This window comes from Athene cunicularia (genome assembly GCF_003259725.1).
Source record: "Athene cunicularia isolate RWA chromosome 28 unlocalized genomic scaffold, athCun1 chr28_part2, whole genome shotgun sequence".
NCBI lineage: Eukaryota > Metazoa > Chordata > Aves > Strigiformes > Strigidae > Athene > Athene cunicularia.
Genome location: NW_020799140.1, coordinates 414,402 through 424,770, shown reverse-complemented (window position 1 = coordinate 424,770; position 10,369 = coordinate 414,402). Strand labels below are relative to the sequence as shown.

Sequence of the window (10,369 nt, the reverse complement as noted above, 5' to 3'; positions counted from 1 at the left end):
CAAGCTGGACCAGCTGGTGTGCTGGGGACCTGTGGGGGGGTGTCAGAGGGACTGGGGGCCAGGCAGAGGTGCTGGGTGGCCACAGGGGCTGTGCCGCTGCTCGAGGGCTCTGCAGATGTGCACGTGAACCCGGGGAGTGTCGCACATGTCCCTGCACGGTGCCCTCCTGCTCTGCCAGCACTGTGGGAGGGGACGTGGGTCCTGCAGGTGGGTGCTGCTGAAGGAGCCCCTTGCCTGCGTCAGGCTGTGTGACCGGCCACGTCAGTGTTTGTGTCTTAGCGTGGCTCTGAGGAAGGATTTCTGTGCAGAAGGGGCTGTTGGGCGTTGGAATGGGCTGCCCAGGGCAGGGGGGAGTCCCCGGGATCCCTGGAGGGGTTGAAGAGTCGGGCTGAGCCAGCGCTGAGGGGTCTGGGGGAGTTGGGAAGGGTCAGGGTGGGGTTCATGGTCAGGCTGGAGGAGCTTCAGGGGCTTTTCCAACCGAGGGGATTCTGTGGGTCCATGTTTCATTTTGTCACTGGTTGACCCCGCCAGTGGGAGGTTCAGCAGCAGGTGACTGCACACACTGGATGCCGGCAGCAGCCCCCGCTGTGCCATGCCCATGGCACCAGGTGACAGCAGTGCCTGGCTGAATAGTCCCTGGGCAGGCAGTCTGTCCCCAGGCCCCCGTCCCAGCACCGCGCAGCAGAGCCATCTGGCACCAGGTCCCCTCACACTCTGCTTTATTTTGAGCCAGTGGCTCTCAGAGTGACGTGACCAAGCAGGATGGGTGCCACCTCCCAAGTTCCCTACAAGCTGGGGGTGGTGAGGTGGGGTGAGGCCATCGCCCCTGGGCACGTGAGAAGCTGTCTGCAGAACAGAGAGGTGGGACGCGAAGCCCAGCACCTGCTGTCTCCCATGCGCCAGTTGAGCAATTGAGGCAACGCAGGCCCTGCAAACATCCCCCCCTGAACCCCACTGCCAGCGTGACAAGGAGCCAGACCTCCTCCCACAGCCTGGCCACCCAGAGCACGGCCGCTGCTCTGTGGCCGGTGTCCCCAGGTGACGTCCCACCAGGCTGGGGGTGCTCATGGTGCCGCTGGCCCAGGCGGGCTCTGAGCATCCCGCCGCAGGATGATACAGCGCAGCAGGCTCTTATCACCCCGCTGCAGCTGGCTGAAGGGAGGGCAGATGCACAGTTCCTGCGGTGCAAACAGGATCAGGGCACTGCAGGAACCTTGGGAGGGAACTCCCAAAGTCAAGTGTTAGATGAGGTCACTCACCCACCGGCACCCTCAGGGCTGATTCAAGAGGAGGTGGAAGCTCCCGTGCTGTGGCTCCCGCAGACGGGCGCTGGACTCCCGGCTGCGCTCTCCAGGCCATCCAGCCCCTCTGGACTTCGACCTGCTCCCTCGACCAAGCTGGAAAGGCTGTGCACGCCCAGCCCAGCCATGAGCTGATGATCCGGGGAGCGGAGCGCAGACTGAAAACCTTCAGACCCCTCCAGAACCTCCTTTCCTGGCGTCGGCCTCAGGCGAGTGCTGGCTTTCTGAAAACTGCCCGAATGCTGTGACTTTCCTATCGTTCCTCTGCTTCTTCATCATCGTTAGGCACTCTCTGAGTCTTGCTATTTCCACTTTCCACAGGGAATCCTGCCTCACCTCCCGCTGATTTCTGCAGACGTGCTGGTATCCAGGATGGAGAGACAAGGGAGTGAGACACTGGCCAGTGAGATGGAGGAGATGAGTGGAAGAGGTGAGTTTTCAGAAGGGAAGAGGAGGGGGAACTGTCCTCTGTTGAGGAGAAAAATGCAACCTGCTTCTGCTGTAGAAGAATTATTTAGGGTCAAAGCACCTCAGGCTTGTCCCACCCTGGGCTTGTGTTGAGACTTGGTGGCTGCAACACCCTCAGCTAATTCCTTGTGCTTATCTGTGGACCCACCACCACCACCAGACACCTGAGCTGCCATCCTTGACTCCCTCCATTGCCCACAGAAAGAAACAGGAATCCGGGGCCACAGGTTACTGGTCTTGGGCTAAAGTCTATCATGGTCTGCACTGGTTTGTGCCCAGACGTGCCCGTTTCGCTCTTGCAGCGCAGAGACACCCAAGCTCAGGTCCGGGTCTCTGCACAGCAGATGTGGACCCACCACTCAGGTGCATCCTCCTCCAGGAAGCTGAGGTCCTTGGCCAGGGATTGCATGGAAAATGCTGGAACAGGGGCAGGATTAGGACTGAGGCTGGGGCAGCCCAGCACAAGGGGGGTTCCCACCCCACACTGGACATCCCTGGGCACAGGAAAGGAAATCGCCCTGTCCCTTCTCTTGCCGGGGTGGATGCAGCCCCGGTGAACCCCTGGGATTGCCTGACCTGAGCTGCTTCTCCCCCTCTGCCTCCAGCTGATGTGACCCTGGACCCAGACACTGCCAACCCCTTCCTCATCCTGGCCAGTGACCAGCGGGGCGTGGGACGGGGCAACGTGTGGACCTCGCTGCCCAACAACCCCGAGCGGTTCGACACGGAGCCATGTGTGCTGGGCAGCCAGGGCTTCACCGCGGGGAGGCACTACTGGGAGGTGGAGGTGGCCAAGGGGGGGGACTGGTGGGCTGTGGGGGTGGCCCAGGAGTCTGTCAGGAGGAAGGGGGTCCTCAGTTTTGCCCCCCAGGAGGGGATCTGGGCCGTGGGGCAGTGGTTTGGACAATACCATGCTTTCACGGACCCTGACTGGACCCCCCTGCACCTTGCCTGCCTCCCCAGGGCCATCCAGGTCTGCCTGGACTTTACAGACAGGCAGGTGGCATTTGCTGATGCTGAAAACGAAGCCTCAGTCTTTGCTTTCTGCCTGGCTTCGCGTCCCGGGGAGAGGCTACGCCCGTGGCTCTGGGTGGGGATGGACTCATGGCTCACGCTGTGCCCCTGACGTGGAGGGAGCGCGCGTGGTGGGAGGGAGACTGGAAAGGTGAACGCCATCATCTTGGGTCTCGGTGCTGGGCACTGGGAGGGCCCTGCATCCCGCCGGCTTCTCCTCACATGGTTCCTCTGGCCACCCAGTGGGAGGACTGGCAGGTCCTGGAGATGGGCCCCACCGCAGGTCCCCTCCACCCTACAGCTGGGACTGCAGCAACGGAGCGCGGATTCGGTGCGTGGAGGCGCTTGGTGCCAGGCGTCCGCAGGGCAGAGAAGTCGCACCGAGTCCCGGGGCACTGCAGAGCTGCTCTGTACATGGCCATCAAAAATACAGCAGGTTCAAACTCCTCAAAAGCTGCTGAAACGTCTCTGGCTTTCTTCAATTAAGCTTAATGATTGTTAAAAATAAAACCCCAAACCAACATACATAGCTGGATGCTGGAGCTCACGATAACACTTATCTTCACACATCCAAAGCCTCTCCTTGCCTTATTTCCAGTTCTCACTGACATGTGCATTAAGTACCTTTCTTACAGCAGAGCGCTAGCAAACGCTACAGGGAAGCCAAGGAAGGGAAGCAAGAAACTGAGAAGTGTCTGAAGTCCTCAGGCGAGGCGATTCCCACAGTTCTGCCGTTCTCTCATCTCCCCCCATCAAGGTCTCCTTTTCCACCAGACCAGTTCAGGTGGAAGGGACCTACAGCAATCTGTCCAGCTGCCTGACCACTTCAGGGCTGACCAAAAGTTAAAGCCTTTTATTAAAGGCGTCGTCCTGACAGCCCTGGGGCACCCATCACCTCTTGATCCACTGTTGACCACTCTCTTGGTAAAGAAATGCTTCCTGATGTCGTCTGAACCTCCCCTGGTGCAGCTTTGAACATTCCCAGGGGTCCTGCCCCTGAATCCCAGGGAGAAGAGCTCAGCACCTCCCTCTCCACATTTGCTCCTCAGGAAGCTGCAGAGAGTGAGGAGGTCACTTCTGTCTCCTTTTCCCAAAACAAGACGACCCAGAGTGCTCAGCCAGAGGACATGCCTTCCAGCTGCAGATCTGCTCCAGGGAACTGGAATTTTGGGGCAATGACATTCAAAGGACGTGTTATATCGGGAGAAGGTGGGAAGGTCCCCACTCCCAGGGACCTTCCTCTGCATCCCCTGCTCACTCCTGCTCTTCGGAGAAGAAAAGGTGAATGTAGGTGAAGGGGAACATTACCTGGGTCCAGCCTAGATTTCTTCTTCTCCAGCCACTTTGCTGGTTGGACCCTTAGTGCCGACTCAGTTGTCACCTCTGTGGTGGCAGCTGGGCACAGGCGACAGCGCTGGTCTCTCCGGTCTGCTGCAGTAGCTGGAAGGAGCCGCAGCACTGATCCAGCACAGGCACCTTGTCCCGGCACTAGGGGATGGGCTCACCAACCTCTCTGGCCCTGTAAGGGGACGGGTGCCATCCCCTGGGCTCTGCACATCCAGGGCTCCAGCAATCCAGCAGAGCAACCCAGGGGACCATCCAAGGAGCCAGTCCCAAAAGCAGGGAGAGCTCATGCTCTTGGCAGAGCGCAGGAGAGGGGCAAGTCCGAGTAGGAATGGATGAAGTCCCCAACTGGCTGCCCACACCTTGGTGCCAGCCCAGCCTCAGCTCCCGGTACCAAAGCTGATGCTGTGCCCACACAGGAGGAGGGAGAGCTTGCTCCTGCTGGGGCCGTGGCTCTGCGTGTCCACGAGCACGCTGGGAGGAAGGCGAGATCCCACAGCTGAAGCACGAAGGCACCTGGGTACATGTCGGGGAAGGGCTGGGATCAAACACTGCAGCAGCACCACAGCCAGACCCGGCAGGTCACCACGGGCTTCTGCCCACAGGGCAAGGAGAAGGGGGGGGCTTCACCCCCGAGCAAGCTGTGACTTCCACTGGTGCTTTTCCCCACACACCACTCTTTCAGAGGTTGTTCTCAACATCCTGGGCAGAGCTGATGCTTGTAGCGTGGCTTCTCTTCACTGTCCTTTGAATGGCGCCCCTTCCACTCCAGCCCCCAGCCACACACAGGTCAGCTTTTTTCAACAGAAGTAGATGGAGCCAACATGTTAAAGCCCTTCTTATCCATCAGCAAGGTCCCGTGGGATGGGATTTAGTTTCACATTTATTTGACCAGCATTTGAACTTTGGTTATTTATAATTTTTACTTCTACCATGCAATGCCACAAATCCTGGCAGTTCTACAAATCAGCAAGTCTCAAACCAGCAATTCCCACAGCCTGTTCCTAAACTGCAGCAAATTCCTGATACTAGTTCTTTGGCTGGAGAATACGCAAACCTCTACATTTTCTTTCCAAGAGCCTCATCACAAGCAGAGAAACAAACTGAATAGACAAACACTGAAGAATTATTGGGTACACTAATTTGTGATTCCACCCACAAAATTATGTGCAGATATAAATCTTACTAGCACCTCCCCAAAAGATGAATGTTTTCTTGTGTCTTCTTGGGCTAACACAAGAATCAAATCAGGCCAGCAACAGGGACTAATATACGGAGGTTGCCCAGGCCTCAGGGCTGCAGAGCATCACCCCATGGTCTGGTGGGTGGCTGAGGAAAGTTTCATCCTCCTTAATTCCTCAGGTAAAAATATACTATCACTAGGCCCTCCTGTGCCACTGCTGTGCCCCTTAATCCCCCTCACGGCTCCTGTAAATAAAGTACGTCCCCAGAAATGCCTCTTCTTCACCCAGAGCCCTGCCCTAAGCCACTGTGGCAGGAACAAGACTGGGGGAGTCCGTGGGTCTCCGCTCCCAGCGAGGCGATGCTGCGTAGGCAGACAGGAGTTCAACAGCCTTTGGGGCTCACAGAAGGAAGGTTGCAGATTGAGACGGCAGAAGATCTGTAAGCGGACGGAAGTCCTCAAGGACTAGCAGATGGGGATGCAGGAGGGCAGGGTGGCCACAGCAGAACCTCCCCAGAGGGACACACTTCAGGTCTCAGGACAGTTTGAGCTGAGACCCTTTACCCACCCAGAACCAGGGGTGGATTTTCTCCCCTGCAAACGTGGCTCGTGGGAAAGTGAAAATCACAGCCTTGCTGTCTGTATTGACAAACGTCACCCGGCCCTCAGCGTGGTCCAGACAGATCTGCACCCTCCGGGGGACCACGCTGGGAAGGACAGGGGTGGGAGCTGGGGAAGTGAGAGCCTGGAACTTCTCCTTATATTGCCCCACCGCCCAGATCCCCCCCAGCGGGCTCATGACAATCGGTCCCTTCCTACTGACAGATGCCAGGGCCAGCCCCACAGCCCAGCACGACCCGCAGACCACCTCCACCTCCCAGCACAATCGCCCTGAGTCGAACACCTCACAGCCCAGCACACAAGGCCACGGGTCAAATCGCTCTGGGTTGTCAGGCCGGCTCTGCGGAGTGGCTCCCTGCATCACACTGCTCTGATCTTCTGACAAGATGAGCCGGGACTGAGCTGTACCTGGGTCCAGCGTCACGTTCACTGCAAGAGCCAAAGATCAGTCCTGAGAAGAGTTTTACCATGCTGAGTCCATTTTTGGTCCTGGCTTGGGAGGAAACCTGACAATACTTTTCTGTCAGGGGATGCCCAGCTCAAACTGGGGAGCAGCTCTGTGCCCTGCGCGTGTGAAGACTTGCTGTCCCCCCAAAACATGTGTTGCGTCCCTTGCAACCAGGGTTCGCTGGAGGAGGCTCCCCAGCAGAACTCACCTTTTGTGTACGGTCCCCGTGATACCTCCACTCCCTCCCCAGTGGCAGCTGTCACAGCATCTGAAAGAGATGGAGCCCAGAGGTCACCTCTGACATCTGGCTAACACCACCATCCCTGGGAGGTGCTTTGTGGAGACCAGCGCCAGGGAGATGGTGGGCAGAGATACTGCCCCTTCCTTCCCCAGGGCACAAGCTTGCTGCACCTGCCAGCTTCTCCAGTTGAAGCAGAAAGGAAGAAACCTAGAGCAGCAGGAGTGAAAAAGAATTTGGGCCCACCTAGCACGAAATGGACATTGACACACTGCAGCACATCTAGAGGGTCACCAAGATGGTTTGAGGAGTTGTGGGATCTTCACCTCCAGAGATACTGAGAACTCAGCTGGAGAAAACACAGAGCACTCCCACCTCGTTGTACCTGCTTTGAGCAGAGGTTTGGACTAGATGGCCTCCAGAGGCCTTTTCCAGCCTAAATTACTCTGCACAATGCCAGGTTCTGCCTGAAGCATCTCAGTTGTTTTTTGGGGATGAACCTCCTCATGAGGAGAGCACCAACTGAGAATCATTCGGGCATCTTGGGACATCTGGGACTTGTTCACATCCCCGACCCACTTTTAACCATGGAGCAGGTCTGGAGCACAACTAGAACAGAAAAAGCTGCGGCAGCATCCAAGCCAGGTGTTGGGTGTTGAAAGAGGTTCACACGCACAGCAATTTATTAGTAGGCTTCAGAGCTGATGATGTGAATCAGCACTAATGTTGACTGTTCTACGGGAGAAAATAAAAGCAAAGAGAGATCAAGAGAAAGGAAAGGGGGGGTTAGGAAAAGAAAAAAAAGGAAAGAGAACACTCTAGCTGTGACATCTCTCCAAAGCTTCCCCAGGGCAGGACACACTGCACAAGGACATTCAGCTTGATCTCCCTTCCATGAGGCATTAACCACCCCCGGGACGCTTCTCTGTTCTCCGAGATCCCTTCTTTGTACCTTGGAGTTTTCGTGCCATCTCCTCTGGTGCAGGAGCTTTTTCTGAGCAGATACCGGGCTCCTCCTTCAGCTCGTGGCTCATCCACTCCTTTTGCTGGAGTTTTGCCCTCTCACACCTGGAGTTGTACAAGCCACAGCATTTCTCTTCCTCCTTTAACTCAGTCTCCCATTAGTGCCAGTTGCTAGAAGCCACTTTCCAGCTGTATCAGTACTTTCCAGAATGTTTGGGGGTTTATTTTTTTGTTTTTTAAAACACAACAGCATCAATGACAAGAGAGACAACAGGTCTCATTGGCTAGGTCAGTACTCTGTCCTGATACTCTAAGAGTCAATTAAATTTCTATTATAATGACGGTCCTGGTGCCTCCAGTCACCCTGTCCCTTCAGAGTAACCCTGCACCACAAGCAAGTGCAGAAGCCCTGAGCCAAGGGCACCGTGCCCTGGTCCCTGTGCCTTGGCGTCAGCCAGACCTGCAACCAGCGACCTTAGAAATTAAATGTTCTCCTTGAATATTTCCCCAGGGAAACACTTTCTGGTTAGAGTCGTACTGATTCATCAGCCTCTGGAAAACCGGAGCATCAGTGGGATAGCCCTGGCATCTGAGGTACTCAGCTCTGTTCTGGGGCAGGAATCTTTGCCAGCCCAAAGCAGCAGTGTGAAGCAGGGAGAAAGCAGCACATACCTGCTCAAATCATCACCAGTGTCCTAGATGGGAAAAAGAGAGAAGCAGCTCAGTGCTACTTATCCTGCACACACATTCCTCACATTCTCCTTTCACAGTGAACAGACACACCGGCAAGCTAAGATTAATAAACAAGTTAATCAAGGTAAAATTAGCCCGTCACGTGTCTGTGATTTACTGACGCCTCACGTGCTGTTTGCCAAGACAGCGCTGGTGTTTCAGCGGACCTCACCTGCAGGCACTCATGTCCTGGCAGCTGACGCTCCTTCTCCTTGATCAGGCCTTCCAGATAAACAATCTTCTTGGAGAAGTTAGCAGCATTTTCTTTCAATCTTGTTTCAATCTGCTTCTCCAGCTCTCCCAACCGAGCCAGCATCTGGCACTCTTGTTCCTCCATGTACTGTCGCAGCTGCTTAAACTCAGGCACAATCTTCTGCCTCAGCGCCTTCACTTTTTCCTTTACGAGCAGAAACAATCCTCTCAAGGAAGGGCAGGACCATGGAAAGGGACAGGCAGCAATTCAAAGCATCCACAGCTTTTACTTGTTGGTGCAGAGCATGGCTGTGACTCCTGGGGTGATTACCGTGCCCCAACAGCACAGTGACTCGATCTCCCAGCTCCAGCCAAGAATCGACCTTTCTTCAGCCCCACCAAGCAAGCTTCTCTCCCAGCAGCACCATCCACCTACCACATAGTCCTGGCAGATCCGACACTCCTTCCTTTCCTGTTTCTCCAGTTCTCCTTTCTCTCTCCTGAGGCTCTCCAGCTGCGACTGTATTTGCTCCTGGAAGGAGAGACATCCTTTAGGAGCTCCCCACTGCCCACACGTATTCATCATGTCCATGTCTGTTCCCTGGGCTGGACAAAAGCAGCCTGTGTGTCCAGGATGCTCACAGGGGTTGGTGGGACTGGGAGAGGTGATGAGGAAACATGGAGGGGTAGGGGACTGGGGAGGAACAAAGGAATAGGCAGAAAGTGGTGTAAAATGGAGCTGGTCAGTGTGCTTGTCTGACCCAGCCCTGCACCTGACCACCAGAGTACGTCCTACCTTCTCATTAAATCCTTTCTTAACCCCCTGTTTGCGTGGTCTCACTCTGTGCCCTGTGGTGTGAGGGCTGTGGGGACGAAGTGTCCTCTACTGCGGGGACCAGTGCCAGTGGGTTTGGTGGCAGCTACCGCAATGGGATGGGGGGTGCAGGCACCCCGGGGTGTGGCCTCAGCTCCTGGAGTCACTGGGGTCTCAGAGTGGCTCCAGGTCCTGACTGCCAGCCTGGGAGGGAGCGTGTCCCCCAAACCAGCTACCGGGGGGGGAACCGGTGTGAGGGATGCGAGTGAGGAGCTCAGCACCAGCAGCTGGGGCTGAACCACAACCCACATACCTGGATAGGATCCCTGTGAGGTTAAGATGTCAAAAATCAAAATAATTTTATTAAAGACTGATTACAGTCACTATCTCCACCCTAGTCTGGCAGACAGCAACATGCCGAGGGTTGCTGGAGAGGCCACACGGGCAGGGGAATATAATGTTATATATGTGAACTGCACAGGAGTATTGAGGACAGACTCCCGTTACCTTACAAAAACTTGATAAATGCTATGTCAAGCCACAAAACATGTAAAAGAGAAACTGCAGCAACTGGAAGATGATTAAAAAAAACAAAACAAAAAAAGGGCTAGAGGGTGCAGTTACAACATTGACTCACAGAATCCCCGAGCCATTCGGGTTGGAAAAGCCCCTCGGGATCAGCGACTCCAACCCTCAGCCCGACTCTACAAAGCTCTCCCCTACCCCACATCCCCCCCAGCTCATCCCAACGGCCCTGAAACCCCCCCAGGGATGGGGACTCCCCCCTCCCCGGGCAGCCTGTTCCACTCTCGGACCACTCTTGCTGGGAAACATTTTCTCCTCCTGCCCAGCCTGACCCTCCCCTGTGGCAGTTTCCAGCCGTTCCCTCTTGTCCTGTCCCTGATCCCCTGGGAGCAGAGCCCAGCCCCGGCCTCTCTGCAATGTCCTGTCAGGAGCTGCAGAGAGGGATGAGGGCTCCCCTCAGCCTCCTCCTCCTCACCCTGAGCACCCCCAGCCCCTTCCCCGGCTCCTCACAGGATTTATTCTCCAG

General features: G+C 56.0%; 2 protein-coding genes across 3 annotated transcripts in view; one reads left to right on the top strand and one right to left on the bottom strand.

Moving 5' to 3' along the window:
- Positions 1 to 1,213: 1,213 nt before the first annotated feature.
- On the top strand, positions 1,214 to 3,447 carry LOC113489491 (thaicobrin-like). 2 transcript variants are annotated; one of them, XM_026865217.1, is made up of 3 exons: positions 1,214 to 1,731; positions 2,375 to 2,556; positions 3,085 to 3,447. In XM_026865217.1, the coding sequence occupies exons 1-3, from the start codon at positions 1,674 to 1,676 to the stop codon at positions 3,283 to 3,285; spliced, it is 441 nt and encodes a 146-aa protein (XP_026721018.1). In that variant the 5' UTR covers positions 1,214 to 1,673; the 3' UTR covers positions 3,286 to 3,447. The 2 variants fall into 2 exon arrangements, with proteins under 2 accessions (XP_026721018.1, XP_026721017.1); XM_026865216.1 differs by having other exon boundaries at positions 2,375 to 3,172.
- A 1,798-nt stretch (positions 3,448 to 5,245) lies between these two features.
- LOC113489436 (zinc finger protein RFP-like) overlaps positions 5,246 to 10,369 on the bottom strand; it is a 5,537-nt gene continuing 413 nt past the window's right edge. The window contains exons 2-7 of the mRNA XM_026865138.1: positions 8,941 to 9,036; positions 8,485 to 8,709; positions 8,253 to 8,275; positions 7,570 to 7,685; positions 6,588 to 6,647; positions 5,246 to 6,360 (exon numbers count right to left, since the gene is read on the bottom strand). Of these exons, the coding sequence (XP_026720939.1) occupies positions 5,846 to 6,360; positions 6,588 to 6,647; positions 7,570 to 7,685; positions 8,253 to 8,275; positions 8,485 to 8,709; positions 8,941 to 9,036 (1,035 nt within the window). The 3' untranslated portion in view covers positions 5,246 to 5,845. The remainder of the gene's footprint in view (positions 6,361 to 6,587; positions 6,648 to 7,569; positions 7,686 to 8,252; positions 8,276 to 8,484; positions 8,710 to 8,940; positions 9,037 to 10,369) is intronic.